The following is a 20,700-nucleotide window of genomic DNA, read 5'->3' on the forward strand; positions in this document are numbered from 1 at the left end:
CCGAAGACTAGTACTGAAAGTATTTCTATAGCCTATTTCTACCACAAACGCAGAGAGGTTCAAGAAAAGGCCCGTCAGAGGCCTCACTGGTGAGTTGCAGCAACAAGTTTGTACTCTGTTAAAGGCCTCACACCATTTCTTTACTACGTCTTTCAACCATTTGTCTCAAAGATTCACCAAATAACTGATATTGAATAAAACCAGTACATGGAAATTTATTCCACAACAAGCTACAGATCATCACCTCACTCATTGTTCCTCACAAAGGAGAAACTGTTATAAGCAAGCCAAAAATATACAACCTACTTCACAAGAAGATAAAAGAAAAAGGCTCAGTTTTGGGAGACTCCTGATGCAGTTCTACATCTAGGAATCCATAAGATGTTTGTTAGGAACCAAGAAAATGGAACTACATGCACGACTGTTGCTGCTGATAAGTTGCCTGGCCGACGCAAGTATTGTCTGCATTTCTCTGAAACTGCCTTGAGAAAGCAATCTTCATCTCTGTAGGAGAGCCTTGAATCATCTGTATTGCGCTCTCTCTGAAAAGACGACAGTGATGAACGTATTTCTCATAGCAAGCAAGCAATCGGTCAATACTGATCATCATCTGGACAGATATTTACATCCCAAGTAATAAAATGCACAAGGGCGGTTATTTTAAACAGCGGCGAATCAAGCTAAGCTGGGTCCACATTAGTCGCTCCGTTGCAATTATTACGGTGACCAGTCTCTCCCAGCCACTCCTCCAATTTTGCTTCTCTATTAGCTTTAAAACTCTCGAAGTCTTCTGACACCGGCAATACCTTATCACTTGGCAAGTGGAGAGTAGTGTGGCTTTCTCCTCCTTCCTCTGCTTGCAGTTCTTCAGAAACCTCACTAGATAATGGAAGTTCATCAGACTCGACCACTGGCAGAGTCGAGCTTGAGCTGGTTTCTGCAACTGACAATGGTTCATGAGTATAAATCAAATGTTTCTCACCCTGCGTTTGCACAGGGTCTTGGGAATCAAGGTTAGACCACTTAAAATTGCTCGCCCTTTGTTTCGCCGACTTTAAAACGTTGGAAAAGTAATTTCCACTCCTTTCACCATCTTGAGGGTCAAATTTGGTAGATCGTCCCCAAGTGGTTGGCCCTGCCGAGCTAATTCTTCGCATTTCAAAACCCGAGGTTTGGTTGTGTATCAATCCTTTTTTAGGCTGTTTCGCCGACATAATTGCTAGAGATTTGCTGATATCACCAATCATGTCATCAACAATGGGGATCCCACAATCCTTCATTGACCTCATCATTGTAATAGAATCTTCTAAGTCCTCGATATGCAGATTGGTTATTTGTGATTTCCCGGCAACATTATTCTTGAGACTAATAACATTGGGCACTGCATTCTGGGTGTGCTGCAGCATGTAAAATAGCCCCACTGAAGGTTCATTCGCCACATACTTGATCATCTCTGCCAAGCTTTCAGTTATCTCCACAAAGCCATCAGCAGTGGAGAATCCATGCATCTTGTTGAAGGTGAATGACAAATCATCACTAGTCTGGTCAATGACTTACACAGGGAAAATTTTTCAAGAAAAAAGTAAAGAAACGAACCGAGAAATGGCAAAACTGCCAGTTGCAGACGAGCAAGCACTTACTCCCATAGAAAAAATATCATGAACTTTTGCAACCAAAAAAAGAACATCAATTCTTCGGGAAATTAGCCTTAGTCTTCATTTTAAGGCAGACTGGGATCTGTGTTAGACCTGGATCCCAACCCAAATTGATAAGTCAGTGCTTTTTTCAGATTTAAGTTGTTCAGGGTCCTTCAGATCCTAGTTGCCATTCTGATTGCAACTTTAAAAATCCATGTCGATTCACCATTTGCACTTGGAAAACCTGGAACCCGATTGCAATGAAATTGTTACTTTAACAGGATATTGTCAGCCAAAATTTCGAAGGCACATTTAGAATTAATGGAACCAATAACATATGGTGAAGGATGTCTTCTGAGGATATAGTGCCTGATCCCCAGCATCTATGCAGTCTAGGTTCAGCCAAAAAGAAGAAAAGAAACGAAGTAACCCAGGACCCAAAAATGCACGTCCTTCAGTTTCAAGCGCCAATTGGTCAAAGGTCACAATTGACAAGTAACATCAGTGTCACCAATTCAGAACATGGTCCGGCAACATATGTATACCTGAGGACCAAAATAAGGACTAGAGGGCAACCTGTGGAGGAAAACCTTTAGAATGGTTGTGAGATGGCAAGACATGCTGGTTGGATATGCATTCAGTAAATACATGGAAGTGACTCTCACTTAAGCAGAATTCAGTAACTTTTCTTTCCATAAAGATATTGTGTCAATTGCACAAAAATAGTGCATTAAGTTCGTCATAGCAGCTAGCACAAGCATGCCCTTCCAGTTAGTCTGTGAAACCTCTAATAGTAGCTGAGTGGCTTCTTTTTACGGTGCTCAAAAGCCATAAGTACATCTAGCACCAAGACCGAAATTCTGCTTGCAACTTTTTTAACGATATACATTGTTGTTTTCCAAGCAGAAAAAAGATTTATCAAAGTGGACACCGTATAGAGTCCTGGCCCCTAATCTACAACAGGGGAATGACCTCCCCTATCTTATGTCGAGCTGAACCAGGTTTTCTCTACATTAGCCAGGATGTGGCAGGTATTCAATCACTAACCCCCCACCCCCCTTTCCGCATCAATTGGCACTACTTCAAATGTGTACTATGAACAGCCAAATGGACGGTTCCTATCTCAAAGTGGACCTCTCAAACGTGGGGCTGAGTTCAGCCCCTGGGATCTTGTAAACACAAACAACCCAAAGGGCAGGAACGAGAGTGACAATGACAACCATACTTAAGATTCTTTTTGATCCTCTGTCTTCCACATATTTATCCAACACCATAAAAATCTGCTGCTCTAAATGAAGTCCAGGATCGATGTCATCGAAATTTCATAATGTAAATGTTTGCTATCGCCTCCCTCTTCCTTCATCCAGCTGTGGAGCAGAACCTTACACAGGTGCAATGCATATGCTTGTGCTGTTCTATCAAATGACAAAGTGAAAATGAACATATTGTGGCCATTCCCAACTTATTGTCACATCCCAAGTAAACATTCGCCATCACGCCTGCACACGTTAGACCTTCACGATTCCAGGGGTGCCCCATTCAAATAAGAGATGATTATGCGCAACCATCTAAAACTCTAAACGGTCTAACAGCATTTAGATATAACACAAGTAACCATCAAACTATCAGAGAATTGAATCCACAACATCACCATCAATAACAAACCTTGAAATATTGAGCTCCGAGAGAGCTCCTTCAATCACACAAAACATATCAACCCGCACAGTACTCAACTCTTAACTTCGTTTTTCTGAGAAGCCCATAAGCTTCGGACTCAAAAAAGCACAGCGAATCCGAGAAACATTAGGCCAACAGGACACGCTGAGAAAGGAACAATTTCCCAAGACGAAACGAGAAAGATTTAGGATCTCCGTGCTTACCTCAAAGAAGCGGTCTCGCGAGCACTCCCAATCAATTGGCCACCCGCCCGAGTCGCCGATCCAGAGAACGACAGCAAGAACAGGGCGCTTTCGAGATCTCTGGCGCTGGTGAGGAATCAGCACGCAACTTGCGACGACGATGAGCATATATATCCAAAAGCAAGGACCGTCCCCTCAGCACTCGTGCGTCTTGCCTTACGTTTTCACCTTTTCCTCAACCGACGACAGGTACCTCCGAGAAGCCACAACACAAACAGTGACGAGGATCGATGAAACACCGGGACCGTCGAAGGTGGGTCGACTATATGGGCTGGCGTTGAAAGCCCATGAAGCGAGGCCGTCTTAATTGGGCCTGGCCCACGGAAGCTAATTGATGGCAGAGCCCAGCCCGATCGTTGCCGCGGGTATATCGAGCCGATGGCGAAGACGACGACAGAAGAAAGTGCGAAGCGCGAAGCAGGAGCGATAATAATGGGGAAGCCCAAGAACAAGCGCAGGCACAACGAGTCAGATTCCGACGAGGACGAAACCTTCTACTATCGGTACGCCTCAGCTCCACCTCCTCCTCCTCCTCAGCCATCAACCTCCGACCTCACCACTACTCACGGCAGAAGGAACCCAAATTCTGGCGGCGGCGGCGGCGGCTCTGGCGGCCTCGTCCCCTCCAAGTCGACCCTCTACGTCTCCAACCTCGACTTCTCCCTCACCAATTCCGACCTTCACACCCTCTTCTCCACCTTCGGCAAGATCGCCCGCGTCACCGTCCTCAAGGACCGCGCCACCCGCCGCAGCCGCGGCGTCGCCTTCGTCCAGTTCGTCTCGCAGCCCGAAGCCCAGAGGGCGGCCACCGAGATGCACGGCAAGATCCTCAACGGCCGCAAGGTCGCCGCGTCGATCGCGATCGACAACGGCCGGGCGACCGAGTTCATCAGGAAGAGGGTTTACAAGGATAAGAGCAGGTGCTACGAGTGCGGTGGGGACGGGCACCTGTCCTACGAGTGCCCTAACAATGTTCTGGGGCCGAGAGAGAGGCCTGTCCCAAAGAAGGGGAGGAGAGGCGGCGGAGGGAGGGAGGAGTGGGGCGGCGGCGGCGGCCACGGCGGCGGTGGAGACGATGAAGGGGAGGTATTCGAGGAGGAGAATTGGGCCTCGGTCGTGGACAACGGCGCGGACGAGAGATTGTTGAGGGGAGAGAGAGAGAAGAGAGAGAAAGTGAAGGAGAGGAGAGAGAAAAAGGTGAGCTATTTCAGTGACGAGAGTGATGAGGAGGATGAGTGAAATTTGCAGAGAGTGAGGTCATGGCTTTGCTTGGATTCCGAAGGACTACACCCTCTTGGAGGTGCTTCCGGAATCCTTCTTCCTTGAAGGTACGTCTTTGTGCTTTTGATCTAGCTAAGTAGATGTGGAAGTAGAAGCAGCATCTGGTTTTTCGAATTGAGCGTTGGGTTGGCGAAGTCCTCTGTTCCGTGGTGTTCTTGGTATAGTCAGGCTCAGGATACTTCTTGGTATTTTGGTAGAATGATGTTGGAGCTAGAGATTTGTATGCTTGGCGCATCGAAACAAAGTAGTTTATGATGATAAAGGGGTATGGAGTAGTTTATGCCTTGTGGGTTTCGCAATTGCAATTTTGTTTTGCTAAGGACTAGGTGATTTTGATCCCTTCATGCTGCGGATGGTTTCGGTTTCAAACTTCAGAAAGATACAGAGTCCATAGCATGTCGAGCTACTTGGTGCTGCCTCATGCATACTGTAGTCAAGCTCATGTTAGGTTTTCTCTGATCTTTTGCTCTTGTGGGGGTGTGATCTAAAGCTGACTTGGTTGTAATCTTTGCATTCAATAAGTCACTGTTGAAGATGAGCATCTATATTAACAGTTAAGCGAGAGGATATGGTTATTCGAGGTGATGAATTATTATAGGCAATCCTGAAGCATTTTCTCGCCTGCCAATGTTGGTATGGTTATTTTTGGCCTAACAAATATGTAGTTATGAGAGTTCCGCCTGGAGAAGGAAGTTCAATGAATGGTATGAAAATCCACAGAAATTACAAGTTGTCAGATTGTGGAAAAACTATGCAAGAAGTTCTCTTTTACCTGGCTTTCCGTCTCAACTCTTTTGCGCAACTTCCCTAGATTGGTATCCCCAATTCCGTCTCACATGCATACATATAGCACTGCTAGGGTCCATCTTATTGTTTTGTGATTCTTTCTGAGCTGTATCATAAGATAATCTCATGTGTAGTATGGTCTGAGTCCATCGCTAACGGCCCATATTCATCGTTCACGGTGACCATCTTCTTCTCCATGCATTCTTGCACAGAGACACATGGTTTTGCACGGTTAGGCTTCTTCTTAAATCTTGCTTTGGTTCATTTTCAGGGGTCTTGCCAGAAAATTAGTCTGGTAAAACATTCTTGGATAGTGGCTGATATGAGTGGGTGGAAAAAGGGAAATTTGCTAGAGAAAAGATGCTTGTGGAGGACATTTCGGAGATGAAATACGATGTGTCCTTTGTAATTCAAAAAAGGGGAAAGCCTAGTTCCTTCTCATATATATGATATCGTTTGTGGTTTTTCATCGTTAACTTTAGCTCGCAGATGACGATATAGAATGAGAAAAAATTCTTTGTTAAGCTATTGTCACCCATCTGAATTTGTACACATTGTGATAACAGAGCAATCTGCCGGATAATGTGAAGCAAAGAAAAGAGTTGAAATCTTCAAATTCGAAAGCACTTGAGACAGACTACATGTTTGCTTTAGACTTCTTATGACTTGTGAGAAAAGCAATTTCTGCCGTCTATCCTCTTGAAACCCTATCTTCTGGATGAAAGCTCATTGCTCGCGTAAAGGGATTTCTTGATGCCGAAGGCTCCGGTAAGGTCGAGTGATTATGTATTGATTTCACAGCTTGGTGGGGGTGGTTTTCGACCATGGAGTGGATGCAAAAAGCATTTAACAGTACTATTATGCCATGGAATTTGAATAGGAGTGCAACAATAATCTGTTATTGGGATAATTTCCTTGCCATAACCAAACAAAAAAGGGTGTCCGTCTATGTGCTAACGATGATCACAATCCTTCAAAGTGATTCTTACATTCTTAGGTCGTGCCTTACTGCTTTCCAGTCTGCAAAGAATCAAATGTACCTCAATTAAATTGAGGGGACTGAACCAAAATTAATAGATTGTCGTAAGACAAAGGAAATGAGTATATCAACTTACAAGCATTTCATGATCTCCCATTATTTCTTCTATCAATTCCTGCACTGGTTTATTGGCGCTGTTGGGAACAAGAGCTGCGAACACAGCCGGTTCCAGTCCTGCAAGAACCAACCACAGTGCATTTGGTAACATGTAATGTCATGAATGAGGATAAACAAAATATGCAGATTCTTACACTCGCCTGACCAAATTTAAGTAATCGGCTCGGTCTCTAAAGACAGTTTCCTAGCTGATCTACAATGAGTAGAGTCGAGTCGCAGACAAAAGTACAAGGATTTCCAACGCAAACAGTTCTAACCAAACAGCCCCCCAGACGAAGAAAAATGAAGCTGTACCAGTTTCGGGAAAGGCATCAATGAACATCATCATCTCCTCTCCGCTGAGACCCGACAAGAAGCAGATTCGCAGCACATTCTTTGCAATCTGGAAAAAAAATGACGCATCACAGTGAAAATAATAGAATATGGCAACTTAAAGAAAATGGTTCGACCACTAATGTGGACGGAATTCCATGTATCAACCTTGATTGCCTTGAAATCAGGCTGTCTTGTATGCACCGCTTCCCAAAGGGAACGGCTGACCATATTCTCAGTGCAGTACACAATCTGCAAGACCAAGGGCAGGGATCGATCGGTCAAGGCATATAAAACCTGTTGACATTACCTTGCTTTGTTGCAAATGTCAAATTATGTTCTTTCAACATCAATAAAGGAAAAACTTCATAGATACAGCGGATCGCTTTTGTTGAAAAATTGGTTAAAAGCAAGGACAATAGATGCAGAGTATGAAATCATTCGACAGTGGCACACAATATTTGTGAAAACGTTGTCCCTGCATAGGTGGAATTCCAAGTCTACACTCACTTTTGTCATTGCATTTTAAAGCAGTGCTGCGAACAATTTACCTTAATTTTACATGGTAGGGAATCTAGGGATACAAGAACAGAAGTTAGATACCTGTAGAAATTCGCCGTCCATCTCTTTCAGAAGTTGTTGGATCTGTAATTGCAGAACCGCAAAAGAAAAGTCACTTTAGAACACGGACTAAAGACGGTAGATGATATTAAAACCAAAGAACTTCTGAAAACGAGTTTCAACCTCCTCTACAAAAGAATAAGGGTCAACTAGACATAAAGAGTCAATCACAGCAATTCATACCTTTCCCGCCTCCTCTGCATCAAAGCCTACTAGCAACAAAGCCTGCAAGATTCAAACTTCTTGAAACATAAAGGTAATCTCATTGCTGGAGACGACTAGACATGTTCATCAAGTTTCAAAGTAAGAATCAGTGATTCTGTGCATTCAATCGTAGAATTTTACAGTTTTGCTGTATGAAATAGTTAGGTGCTAAGGAATTATGCAAATCAAATTCATGGTGGCTCGTGTAATGCTACCTTTAAATCAGGAATGCCGCGTGAGAATGTGTCGTGAAAAAGAACTCGCTGTGGTGCAGAAAAACTAACCAGAACTTACAGGGGGGCCATATCTAGGATCTTCAGCATTCAATGGAACGAATTTCGAATCTTCGACCAACTTGCTTGGAACTCCTGTAAAAACAAAGCAAATCAACGTGAAGAGGCAATGCTCGTATTAGAGACCGAGAAAGCACAAAACTTGTCGTCGGGAATGGTTTTTTCTTGGATCTTATCCCAGCAGTAGCAGTTGATGCCACACGACGCAACATACTAGTTAAAAGCAATTATTCGGAATCCACTGCTTAGCCTCGATTTCAAAGAATGGGGCTGACTTCTCTCTCTACTCATATGAGGTCGTACAGTCCCCTTGTGTTCGCTGGCCCGCGCTTCAATTATTTACTTTATTTTATTTGAAATTTTCCTAAACCAAGTTTATAAGGCACAAAAGAACTAGGATTGACACTCTTTCTGTTTCATTTTATGAAGAGCTAGTTAGTAGGAACCTTCAATCACCGAGAGAAGATAATCGAAGAAGATGCATTGACTAAACCATCATCTTGTGCTCACTCAGTATAGGCGGCACAATGGCTGATCATAACTCTCATCTCCTAAGCAGGAGATCGGAGGTTTGAGTCCTGTCATCGGTTTCTGTTCCCTTGAACAGGTGAGAAACTGGCTGATTATAATGGTTACGCAAAGGACCACGATCATGCAGTCCATGTCCTCAAAGATCCAATCTTTTAAGCTCAACCTCAAATGATCTCAAACGGAGCAATCAAGCATCGCGGCTACGAATCACAGCGATATCGCACCTCAGGTTCTCTAGCAAATCGTAGCACAGACAGTCTAGGAGCACAGCAAAAACATGGAAAGGATAATGACCAACCACGGCAAATTGCTCGATGAGAAACAACAGAACCGAATTCTACCCCGATCAGGAGAAAAATTTTCAGAGGCCACAGCGACATACGAGAGCTACCGAGGAAGAAAACGAACAGATAAGCAAATGGGTTTAGAGCGGGCAAGGCCATCCTGGATAAAGAGACGAACCTTCAGCAGACGCTCCCGGGATACCCTTCTGGGGCTTCAAAACACGACGCTTCTGTGAAGAAGCAAGCGCGGGGGAGAGCTGGGAATGGAGAGAAGGTGAAGGTGGAAGCGAAGACAGCAAAGGAAGCGAATTGTTGGAGAGAAGAGGAGGGTTTAGAGAGAGAGCGAGAGCAGACGCCATCGCCACTCAATCCTCTTCCTTCGCCATCTCCCTTCCCTTTATCTTCTCTTGATTGGTTACACGAGGACTGTGGCCGGCGACGAGCGTTGGGAGCAACCCACGTTTTAGGCGTTATCACAACAGTCTTATCGCCCAGTGTCCGATTTAAATTTTAACTACCCTGTACCAAGATGCTAATGTTCAGACAATCTATGCGGACGATATATATCACAGCACATATAAACAACGCAACATCAACCATTTCAAAGTTCGCTAGTCATGTAAGTCGAATTTGTACCCGTTCTCCATTTTGAGAGGAAAAATCATCAGTATAACTAATATAAGTACGTTCTTTTTTGAGGAAAACCTGATTAGTGGGTGACAGTTTGCTAGCCCAGCAACACAATCATCATCAGACAATGCCTACGATGATCCCCTCCATAGTACTTTCAATTTTGCTTTCACGGGGGACTTTGTTGTCGGGTCTCTTCCCCGGCTTCTTTTTCTACAAGAGCTCCTCTTCCTCACCGACCAGGGTATGAGCCTCTGTATCTGAAAGCAGTTATATAAAGTATTGTTGCTGTTTCCTTTGCCACCGGCTTCTTTCGGTCCTTAGGTCCATCAAGAGGCTAAATTCTGTCTTTCCAGCTTAAACGGACTCCTTCAGCTCTTTACCGTATCCTCTCCTCACGCTGATTCAATAGAAGCAAGGTCGTGGACAGGAGTTGAAAGATGTCAAAGCTCAAAGTCACTGGTTGCCGACACACGCTATTGTATTTCTTCCTACTCTCGAGTGACTAGCTTTCCTCTCGAGCATACTAACGAGAAGTCGGTTCTTCCCGCTGTAGGTCAATGCGGAAACATTTGATTCGATTGAATTTCGCACAATTGTTTCATCCCGTTGAGTGCACTGCTTGAGTGTGCCTTGTTGGATCCACCCTCTCACTCCCCATGAATTCTATTCCAAGGAAACGGGCCTTCTATTTGGTCCCGGTTTTAACACTCCATGCCACAAATGACAATTACATGCCGTGGGCGACAGTGCTCTTAGATCCTGTTTCACTAGGACCACAGAATCCAGAGAACAAGATAACCAAAACACGATGATCTTATGCACCCGTCGGGTAAGAGAGGCTGAGGGCGATGCTACTAGAGCACGTAAAAGGAATCCCCAAGCCAATGATCACATCAAATTACTAAAAAGCAAAAGAACTCGACGCACATATACCTTTCTTTATCTTCGCTTTAAAACATGTGACAAAGGATCCAGTTTTAGTTTTATCGAAGTGCCCTGTCAGATTAACAGAACCATCTCAATAACCGACAATGTACCATACCATCTTACGTCGGAAGTCCTCTAAAGAGTCTGACAGCACAACATATGAAGAGGAGATATTTACAACCACATAAAATTCTTTAAGTTTTTCCCATGAGATGCGCAAGCGATGGAATCACATCTCAGCCACCAAGTTCTCCGTCTCAGCTCCAGTTTTAGAGAGTTGACCTTGAGTCCACCTTTTCAGCATCTCCAGTGAAGCCTTGGGCTGGTCCATTGGAACCATGTGACCCGCATCATGCACCTAGTGTCAATTAGATCATGCAGCTTAGAATGGCCAAAATTATTCCCTTTGACATTTAACACAGAGAGAGAGAGAGAGAGAGAGAGAGAGAGAGAGAGAGAGACCTTGAGGAAACTCAGAGGGCCATGGCTCTTCAAAACTCCGGCTTCTGATCCATCAACTTCGAAGGAAACTTCAGGAGAGTCCACAAACTTCTTCTGACCAGACCATTCCATAGCATGAACCCATCTTGAATTACCTGATCATAGAAATACAATAAGCACCATCAGATGTTTAAAATGATTTGGCTTGACATACCACCGGAAGTAATTAGAGATAACTCACCAAGCCAGTTGCAGATCAAATCATATTCTCCAGCATAGACTAGCAATTCAACTCCATCCTCGAGAAGAGTAGGAATCCCTACTTCCAGATTCCTCATCCAGTCCACCAACATGGCCTGATAAACGGTCGGGCTACATGATACAAAATCTATCTCCCCAACTCCAAGTGCATCCCTGACAGGTTTCTGGTTCAAGAACTTTTCCATGTTGGAGAAGTCATAGCATAGGCTCCCTTCACACTTCTTTCTGATGTCATAATACTGCAATGGACCAAACATAATCATCAAATATGACATTATTCGCCGATACCTTCCTCTACTCTGCATGCTTGCAAAAGGTTTAAAGTTGCTTTCAACTGTATTGTTCCATAGCCTCCCGTTTATGAAGATGAAAAAGGGGAAAGTGCAAACTCAATTCTTCAATAAACAGTTATATCAGATAATGGAACAAGAAAAAAGTCCAGAACTATGACCTCTTAATTTAACAAAAAAGAAAAAATACTTAGATCTATCAAGATTGGATTTCCAAATGTCAACTGTCAACATGCTAAGGGATCTAAACAGGAGAGAACAAATGGAAACAGCAAAGGAAAGCATACCCTAATTCACCACCAAAATGCCTGAAAAAACACAAGGTGATAAACTTACGTTGGCGTCACCAGCAAGTGCCATGATGCTGCTGAATATAGTGTTGCAAAGAAAATATGAAGCCATGCACGAGACTGTACCATCAGTACCTGAAAGTAGTATATTGACACAAGGAAACTTCATTATGTGCATTAGAAAAGTAATGGCAGCAGAAAAAGAGAGAAGCCAATATTCATTAAGCAATTATAGATCAAACTCGTCCAAAAAAAACTAAAATGGTAGCTAGGGAAGCAGAAGAATGGATACTGGAAAGGAGAATTTCCTGACAAGATCAGGGTAGTTACCACAAAGCTTTATAGCCATTTCGCACACTGGAACAATCTTGTTGATACGGTCATACTGAGATTTCTTAATAATCCCCATGTCCAACGCATAATCCGTGTAAGCTTTGTACTGAATTGCAGGATCGGTAAGGCCATTGCCAATAGCAAATCCCTGTTTTAACATTTTGGTTTTAGTTTTATGAAAATTTTAATCAATCACTACAATGATGTGCAAATTGAAGTTGGCGGACCTACCTTTAGGTTTATATAAATTCCTTCTTTAGCTTTGTTTCCTTGATGAACACGAGCAGCAAAAGCAGGTATATAGTGACCAGCATATGATTCTCCGGTAATGTAGAAGTCATTCTTTGCAAACTGAGGGTGCTCCGCAAAGAAGGCCTAGAACAAGAGCTCTTCAAGTCAAAAGAATGCAAAAGTCTAAATGCTTTCAATTGAAGCCCCCTGTTTCTTTGTCAGGTGAAATGAAACAAAGAAAAGGGAACTGGTACTGTTTAAGTCAGACGAATGCTACAAATCTGTTCAAGATTGATATGTTTTCCGAAAAAGTCTGGCATCTAACGAGTCCACAGTACCAACGGCACCAGTAGAATAAAAGTCAAAAGAATTTACAGACCTGCAAGAAATCATATAAGTCGTCACTGACACCATCTTCATTGTGTCGGATGTCACGCTTGTCAGAGGTAAAACTGAAGCCAGTTCCAACTGGTTGATCAACATAGAGCAGGTTTGAAGCCTAAAAAGACATTGTCAAGATCATATTAATTGCTAAGGCTAGAATAGAACAAGAGTGTAATAATGTAATACATTTAAAATCCTTCCCAAGTGGCAACTGTTTATGAAAACGAACATTAAAAAATACTCCTCAATACCTTGTCCCAACCATATTCATTCCAAACAAGGGACATGTTGTTTGCAATGGCGAAGGGACCATTTTCATAGAACATAGCCAATTCACTACTACAACCCGGTCCTCCAGTCAGCCAGATAACAACAGGATCGTCCTTGTTGCTTCGTGATTCAAAGAAAAAGTAGAACATCCTACCAAAAACAAGAGACAAGATTAAGAACAAGTTTTAAAGCTAGATTTGAGACACCAAAAGCCAAGTTAGTTTGATGTGAGAAGTAATATGTGAATCATTGACAAATCTACTAGGTAGCAAATTCCCACATACTCAGGATAACGAAAATAAACTGGAAGCAATGAGTGGCTAAGTGTAGCCGCGACCTATTTACTAACTGTCCTTCACTTCATTTGGTAAGTTACAATCCATCACCTCTCTAAATTATAAAGCAAATCCAAAACATCTTTCAATCTCAAACTTTTATACAAGGTTACAATAATAATAGTACATTACTAAGTAATGGGCGAAATGATAAGGTAGAAAAGTCTGCATAACCCTCAGATCCTAAATTTAAACCAATTTTCTTTAATCCCACAAAGGCTTTGATTTTCAAGTAAAAGTACAAAGACCACTACTATCATTACACCAAAATATACCACACATGTCGCAGCAAAATAAGAAATCTGAAAATGAGCTACTAGTATCACGCAGACGGAACAGCACGTTGCAACTACACAGAAAGTTAAGTATCCATAAAATTTCTGCAAATTTCACAAACACGACATGCAATAGTTAAGCCATCACATAACTAGCGATCCCAAATTACAAGACTTGGCCTTCTGATATCATGACATTACATGAGCTTAATAGACCCCAAACATCAGACAAAAATCTATAGTCCAAGACAGTCAAGTGAGAGATTAAGCTGATCCCACATCAAACCGGAAACAAAGAAACCTTCAAAGGAAGGGAAAAAAAAAAACATGAGAATTACCTCGCGTCATGCGAATGCTCGAGCTTATAGTACCCGGCATGGTGACCCAAATCCTCGACGGAAACCCCCGACTCCAGCCCCAAATTAGGGAACCTGAACCGCTTCTCGACGATGCGCTTCGCGCCGAGCGAACCGGAAACCCTACGGTCGACGACGACGTTGACGTCCTTCTTGGGGAACAAATTGAGCTGCCTGATCAGCTTCTCGGCGTGGACAGAGGGGAAACTCGACTGCGCGAGGCGGAGGTCGCCCACGTCCGTCGCGGAGGCGGACGGAGACGCGAGCAGGAGGGCGAGGACCAGAGAAACGAGCTTCAGTCGCTCCATTTCCTTCACCGAGCCGCGATCGGTCCCCGCAGCGATGATGGGATTTCGGATCGCGAGGCTGCGAATTCCAAGGTCGTCGCCGCTGATCCTCTGCTCGAATCAAGATGAGATTGTCTTCCTCGGTTCCCGAAAGTTAGAATGGCAGTTGCGTTTCTTCGGGAGGGTTTGCGTCTTATACGACGAGTTCGAAGAGGACGGGGTGTGAAGTGGAGGAGTGGTTGGTTAGGCTCTGGAACGGCGTCGCTTCGGTCTTAAACGGGGGAAGGTGGTGGAGTGAAGCTTTTTGGCGTTCGAGATATTTTCTTTTCTGAGCTTTTTTTCTCATTCGGTTTTCCTTTTATGGGGTGGGAATTGCGTGCGGAGAGGTGTACGTTTTCAACCGTGTGCACGCAAGCCTTGGCTGAGATCAGGCAACGGGTGATCCTGATTTTTTTAATCTTGACGGTTAGATCTATGCCCGGCTCGAGCTTTCTTTCCGGGTCAATTCATGACGGTTCGATTTATGCCCCGCCTTAACTTTTTTTTTTTTTCGGGGTTGCTTTTTTTTAGGTACTAATTTGAGCGAATGGAGTAAAGCTGACTCGGAGCTGCCAACTCGCTCCAATTTTTCATGATCGAGTCGTTTTGTATCCCAAAAATGTCAATTTGAACGGTAATTCCAAGATGCAAACTAGGCGTTTCATTTCGGATAAGTGATTTCAGATTACAGGTCTTAACTGACCCGATTAAAAATCTTCACATATTAATTAATCAGCCAGGGCGGTGGCTGAGGGTGACGCATCCTAAGGAAAAAAAGGACAGATTTTCGAGTATAGAAGTCTCCTTTTTGACAATTCTTGGCCACCAAGCAATCCCCATTGCATCATCCCTCGAGAAAAGAAGGTTAATCAGGACAAATTCAATTCAGAAGAAAGGTGGCGAAGCAACTTCGTCAAATGGGCACAGGGAGGGACATTAACTACCCCACGAATCACATGATGTCAATTCTGGTCATTAAGGCCTCTTGGATGACTGCAGCTCATCTGCTGATTGTGTTTCCATTCAAGCATACCGGCACGGGCAGCATATATTAAAAACTGATACTATGGAATGATTCCACCAGTTCATCTTCCCCCGAGGCTGAGTCTCAGGTTGGTCGACACCAAGCGTGACGAGCGAGTTCATTGCCCCTCAAGAAGTTACGAATGCGACGCGAGATAAACTGGTTCACGTCTTGCGTCTTGCGTCTTGCCTGCTGGGTTCCATCGTAAACAGGCACAGAAAATAATACCTACCCTCAGGCCACCCATTGATAAGAGCAACATATATACTGTAGGTGATTACAACCACTAGTACGATACAGGAAAGCCATCGTTCGGTGATCCACTGGCATTTGAGGCATAATTCCGGTATTATTCGGAAACATTCAGGATTAGATGGTTAGAATGGAGCACTAACCTATGAATGTCTAGCATCTCAGACTAATGTCAGCAAAGAACCATGCGAAGTAATCGGTCGTCTAAGGAAATCCATGGCTTGATCTGATAACTCAATGGACAAATCACTCTTCGAGTTCCTTGACCTTGGTAATATTCCATCAATTCAGGGTATTGCCTCTCCAGATTGTCTCCATCATGTTACAGAATGACGAGAAAGATCCATGGTCTAATCAAAGAGGCCTTCGCTATGCCAGATATCAACTAAAAAATCGACCATCTCCTGCAACATAATCAACATCCCACTGTGTTAGCATTCAGTAATTTACCGAATCAAGAGCATGATTTCTTCAAGAAAGTTCATCAACTACAATCTCTCAATGCAATAATGCAAGAGACATGAGAAATGAGGCATATTTTATGTCTAGCTTCTTTATAGCTAGATACTAATGTATTCCTTGATCAACAAGTCAGCTGCAAGTGTTCGTAAATCGAGTATGTTTCTGTAGAACCCTAGCTGTAGCATTTTCTAATTATCTAAAGAAGAAAAGGTTGCATATTAGTCTTACCGGAAGAGGAATGGGCTCGGAAAAAGGTTCATTAGTCGATAAAAGTTCCTCGTAAGTTGTGGACCAGCTGAATTGCAACAGTAACAATTCACAGTTAGTTTTGCAATCACCCTGGTATATAGAAGAGCAGGTGTGAACATTGACAGAGGCACAACACAAATGAGAATGATAAGGTATAAAGAGAAGAAGAAACATAATCCCTATAACAGATTACACTTCAGCATACAAGTTGTCTAAGTAGGTACTACAACATCCTTCATGTTGTTAGAAGCTCACAGTGGCAAAGCTAGATCCCTAATCTAGCTCCAATATTGAGTAAAAAAACCATCATAAAAAAAGATATACCAATTAGGAGGGGCTTAACAGTTATCAAATTAGATGAACAAGCAGCAATTTTAAAAGCATGGTGCAGAGAAGTTGTTATGGTACTGCTGGAACATCCCTTTGCAATGAGTCATTAGCAGCTCTTTTTTCATTCAAGCCCGAGATTTCAAGCTTTAGAAACAATTTCTAACTTCTTTGGCGGATACAGCTTGAGCATTGGGAGTATTAATTTATTTAATCCAACATGGCAAATAGGCATATAATGTATTGCACTGACTTACTCATATGTGTTTCAAGTAGGTCAGTCAAACATGTATTTCTGCATTTACTTCATAAACGATCAATATGAAAGATCAAAAATACTAATACATACCTTAAAGTGTCCATTTGATCCATATCATTAAACGGCAGTATCAAAGTCGCATGCATATGCAAAAATCAATGCCGCTATTTTGAAAAAGTCCAAAAAAGGGGGGGTTCCTCCTACCACAAACAGGCAACACTGCTTCCAATGCACGTACAAAAGCTCTACAGACCATTCAGTACCACGATAATGGTAAAAAAAAGCAAGTACACTCTGAAATCAGTTCGGGACTTCAACCTAGAGAAGTTCTCTGCAAGGAGTTGTCACACAATTGAAATGTCAGTACCTTATGATTTCATCCTTGACCATTTTTGGTGATCTTTGAGTCTGATCTCCAACCCACTTCCTTCTACTCTCATGCCAAGCTACTTCCGCTGCAACACATATGCATGACATATATTACTTAAAGACCACATAATTATCAACCCCACATGACCAGCCAAAATATGACTAGTGAAATTATAATACCTTGATGAGATTCATCACACAACATAACTTCTCTATTTCCTTTCTTGTTTTAGCTACGATCTATTTCCGCACATTAATTTAGTATGAGCTTCTGTACAAGCACAAAGACCCTTAGACAGGTATGTATGAATATGAGGAGCCAAGATGGATCGGAAAAAAAAAACATGAAATTAATGATGCACTAGACTTTGTTGTGGAGGCCCAAATGTTCGAGATGTTACGTATATTCCTCTCTAACACACAAAATTATACTCAAAATGCTTTGACTATTTCTTCAACAGAAAGAAAAAGATTCCATTTGCAGATGTCAGTTGCGTCTATCATTAATAAGATCATCTCAAAAGGAGGAAAAAGCGCAAAAGAGGTTCCACGGCAGAGATTCTACAGAAGAACATTGATTGACTGCCATGGCTGCATCCTTTCAGATTATTTGTGACTCAACCAGCAAAACCAAGTAATTACAGGGTGACTTCGTGGAGTTATTAAGTGGGGATGGCTTCTAAACATGTTCGTGAACATTAGCATATTCCACTTTCACATGTGGCAGACCACAGAAGCTCATGCCTCTTTCCACTTTCCCCACTAGCTAAAATTAAGAATGCTATGACTATCGCGAGTAATTACCATTGGGTATGTTGACCAATCTAGGTGAAACCCAACAAGAAAGACACTTTAGATAGATCATTCCTACTCCTTAAAGTGACATTCCTACTCCTCAAAAGTTCTAACAAGTTTTTCCGCCAGCTTCTTCGCACCACTTACCATCAACAAGATTCTTAATAAAGAAAAACAGAGACACATGACGTACAAATGATCTGAGAACAATACAATAATTATCTTCTGACAATTACTGCTATATGAAGTATGGAAAGGCCAGAGGTCAAGGAAATTCCTTCCTAGATAAGAGAAGATGAAGCAGCTCATATTGAGATTCTGCAATATGTGACCATAATCAATGCGATTTGATAGTCAGGACTAAAGGATCTACTTGTTTCATTCCAAACTTGAACTGCCAAACCTACATTATGTGATTTTGTCATGTAGCAAAGCTGAGAAACTGCTTTTCTCTTAGTGAGACCGCAACAGACAGTACCTTATACTAAATTCACATCAACGACTCAAGGTAACCTTAACCATCTAGAGAGTCTAGATGAGTATACCATGATTGACAAACAAAGAGTTGTTTGTATCTTTTCCTACAGCTTCTTTTCCTTCTTCCAAGGACTTGCAAGACTCCACGGGTTGCTCTTCACTGGAATGGGAGTTCCCAGTAGTGACATCCATAAGATCGGGGAAAAAGAACCATCCCTTTGTGTGGAGACAAGGAGTGTGAAGGATTGATATTCCCTTGTAAGATCCACAGCAGTTTCTGTCAATGGATGACGCCACTTGAAATCCAACTAGATTTCTATTTATATTGCTCTGCATGAAGTAAATACTTCATATCATTAATTACACACACACAAAAAAAAAAATGAGCGAGCAAGTTCAATTAAGTGAGCATCCAACGCTTTTCCCCTGTAATGCATTCTATAAAATAAATCCAAGACTCCACTGAAAGATGAGATATTCTCTACAACTCGAGTGATAATTTGAGGAGCATTAACATTCTATCGAAACACGTTCACATGGCCTAGTGATGGGCATATAGCTTTTTTATTTTCTAATTATGAATACCAAATGAATTTCCGTCTTACAGCACAAGACGACATAATCGATCAACAACTGCTTTCCGAGTTTTCAACATTCAATAGACTTAACAAAAACAGTGGAGAAAGCTAATGTTACAATTATGAATCATGGCGAGAAATTGCTTACAATGTCCAAGGGAGAGTTCCCATTTATCCTACTGCAGTATCACGAAAGTCAATATTAGAGAAGCTTTAGCTCGCTGGCAAGGGATTCTGGTTCACAAATGCTCTCACCCCTTAAAAATCAATCCCAGAAGAACTCCTGCCTTCTCATCGTATTCGAGTACCAGCAGAACAATCTCGCTCCTATTCTGCCATGCTCATTAAATAGCACTCACATGGATAACATTGCTAAGCTCGGCAATCATCCTAAACAATCCACTTCCTACAAAGATCAAGAAGACCATTCCCCCATCCTCTATTGCTACACGCCAAAAAGATTTTTCCAAGTCTCTCTCTTTTACTTCCTTTGCTAGTACACAATATGTCCCACCACAACTATATCCCCCATTCTTCCCAATCACGACATCCTCTACCACCGGAACGTGAAACACGTGCCCATTGCAAAAAGAGATCGATTCTTGATTTCCCCTAACGCTCAATATACACCATGCAAAAGAACTCGCCATCTCCACACACAAACAATTCGTTCATCCTAATAATCCCCCAAAACCATCAGGGCATCCTGACGTCCTCGAGCTAACGAAGAACTCCAGCTAACAAAATTCGATGGATTGGAAACGACAAAAGCATGCAAGAACCGGAACGAAACAACGAAAAAGGAAGACCCGAGACTTACCCTTTTCTCTTCTGCGGACTGCACCACCAATGCGTGCGCCTCCGGACAATTTCCGAAGGAGAGAACAAAGCGAGAGACGCAAATGGACGGAGAGAGGGAGAGGGAGAGAGAGAGAGAGGGAGAAGAAGAGGAAAACAGCAGCAGGGGTGGTAATATTTATAGGGGCTTTTGGTAATAAGGAGGGAGGTGGGGTGTCATTTTCTAACGTTGGGCTCGCATTTTCGTGTGACGCTTCTCTCTGTCTCCCTCGTGCCAACGTGGATCTGTTGCGGACTTATCAGCGGATAAGCCCTTTTGTGTTCACAGCGAAATGACCGAAACACCCTCTACCTAATTCGGGCAAGAATTTGTGGTTACTGTGGTCAGCGCGAGTCAATCTCGCACTTACCGAAAGAAGAAGGAGAAAAAAAAACACTTTTTTGTGGATTTTGACGTATGCCATGATGTCAACCATATAAAAAGGGTAATAAAGGAAGAAGAAAAGGTAGTGAAGCACCCAATTAGGAGAAAGGACGGGCTTCCTCGCAATGAGTTTTTGCAATCCAATCCACCAATTGATTTGCCTCTTGCGCGGATAGACTTGAATGGCCTTGGACGAGGCTAAGGCTGCGTATGATAACGTTTATGTTCTCGGAACAACTTTTAGAACAGAAACATTTTTTTCTGTTTCTATTCCCAGCAACGATTTTTGGGAACAAAAAAGCGTTTGGTA

At 42.7% G+C, this 20,700-nt stretch overlaps 5 protein-coding genes across 12 annotated transcripts; 1 reads left to right on the plus strand and 4 right to left on the minus strand.

Moving 5' to 3' along the window:
* Window positions 1-202: 202 nt before the first annotated feature.
* On the minus strand, window positions 203-3,750 carry LOC115752343. 7 transcript variants are annotated; one of them, XM_048278451.1, is made up of 4 exons: window positions 3,518-3,660; window positions 2,772-3,047; window positions 1,641-1,881; window positions 203-1,508 (listed from the first exon to the last, which is right to left on the minus strand). In XM_048278451.1, the coding sequence occupies exons 3-4, from the start codon at window positions 1,644-1,646 to the stop codon at window positions 681-683; spliced, it is 834 nt and encodes a 277-aa protein (XP_048134408.1). In that variant the 5' UTR covers window positions 1,647-1,881; window positions 2,772-3,047; window positions 3,518-3,660; the 3' UTR covers window positions 203-680. The 7 variants fall into 7 exon arrangements, with proteins under 7 accessions (XP_048134408.1, XP_048134406.1, XP_048134409.1 ...); XM_048278449.1 differs by having other exon boundaries at window positions 2,772-3,052; window positions 3,518-3,658; XM_048278452.1 differs by having other exon boundaries at window positions 203-1,552; window positions 2,772-3,052; window positions 3,518-3,658.
* A 168-nt stretch (window positions 3,751-3,918) lies between these two features.
* On the plus strand, window positions 3,919-6,256 carry LOC115750669 (U11/U12 small nuclear ribonucleoprotein 31 kDa protein). Its single transcript, XM_030688185.2, has 2 exons — window positions 3,919-4,884; window positions 5,895-6,256. The coding sequence occupies exon 1, from the start codon at window positions 3,935-3,937 to the stop codon at window positions 4,793-4,795; it is 861 nt and encodes a 286-aa protein (XP_030544045.2). The 5' UTR covers window positions 3,919-3,934; the 3' UTR covers window positions 4,796-4,884; window positions 5,895-6,256.
* A 226-nt stretch (window positions 6,257-6,482) lies between these two features.
* On the minus strand, window positions 6,483-9,523 carry LOC115750694. The gene is made up of 8 exons (XM_030688212.2): window positions 9,203-9,523; window positions 8,211-8,284; window positions 7,896-7,937; window positions 7,695-7,736; window positions 7,260-7,343; window positions 7,074-7,161; window positions 6,739-6,836; window positions 6,483-6,643 (listed from the first exon to the last, which is right to left on the minus strand). Exons 1-8 carry the CDS (start codon window positions 9,381-9,383, stop codon window positions 6,629-6,631), a joined length of 624 nt encoding a protein of 207 aa, XP_030544072.1. The 5' UTR covers window positions 9,384-9,523; the 3' UTR covers window positions 6,483-6,628.
* A 1,057-nt stretch (window positions 9,524-10,580) lies between these two features.
* Window positions 10,581-14,517, minus strand: LOC115750660 (serine carboxypeptidase-like). The gene is made up of 9 exons (XM_030688165.2): window positions 14,033-14,517; window positions 13,066-13,234; window positions 12,810-12,929; window positions 12,431-12,574; window positions 12,197-12,347; window positions 11,913-12,001; window positions 11,267-11,525; window positions 11,047-11,180; window positions 10,581-10,942 (listed from the first exon to the last, which is right to left on the minus strand). Exons 1-9 carry the CDS (start codon window positions 14,356-14,358, stop codon window positions 10,814-10,816), a joined length of 1,521 nt encoding a protein of 506 aa, XP_030544025.1. The 5' UTR covers window positions 14,359-14,517; the 3' UTR covers window positions 10,581-10,813.
* Window positions 14,518-15,617: 1,100 nt separating this feature from the next.
* On the minus strand, window positions 15,618-20,133 carry LOC115750705. Of its 2 annotated transcripts, none has more exons than XM_030688223.2 (5): window positions 19,989-20,133; window positions 18,659-18,920; window positions 17,317-17,404; window positions 16,343-16,409; window positions 15,618-16,056 (listed from the first exon to the last, which is right to left on the minus strand). In XM_030688223.2, exons 2-5 carry the CDS (start codon window positions 18,780-18,782, stop codon window positions 16,003-16,005), a joined length of 333 nt encoding a protein of 110 aa, XP_030544083.1. In that variant the 5' UTR covers window positions 18,783-18,920; window positions 19,989-20,133; the 3' UTR covers window positions 15,618-16,002. The 2 variants fall into 2 exon arrangements, with proteins under 2 accessions (XP_030544083.1, XP_030544090.1); XM_030688230.2 differs by lacking the exon at window positions 19,989-20,133 and adding an exon at window positions 19,317-19,669.
* Window positions 20,134-20,700: the final 567 nt, after the last annotated feature.

Source organism: Rhodamnia argentea, chromosome 5, assembly GCF_020921035.1.
Source record: "Rhodamnia argentea isolate NSW1041297 chromosome 5, ASM2092103v1, whole genome shotgun sequence".
NCBI lineage: Eukaryota > Viridiplantae > Streptophyta > Magnoliopsida > Myrtales > Myrtaceae > Rhodamnia > Rhodamnia argentea.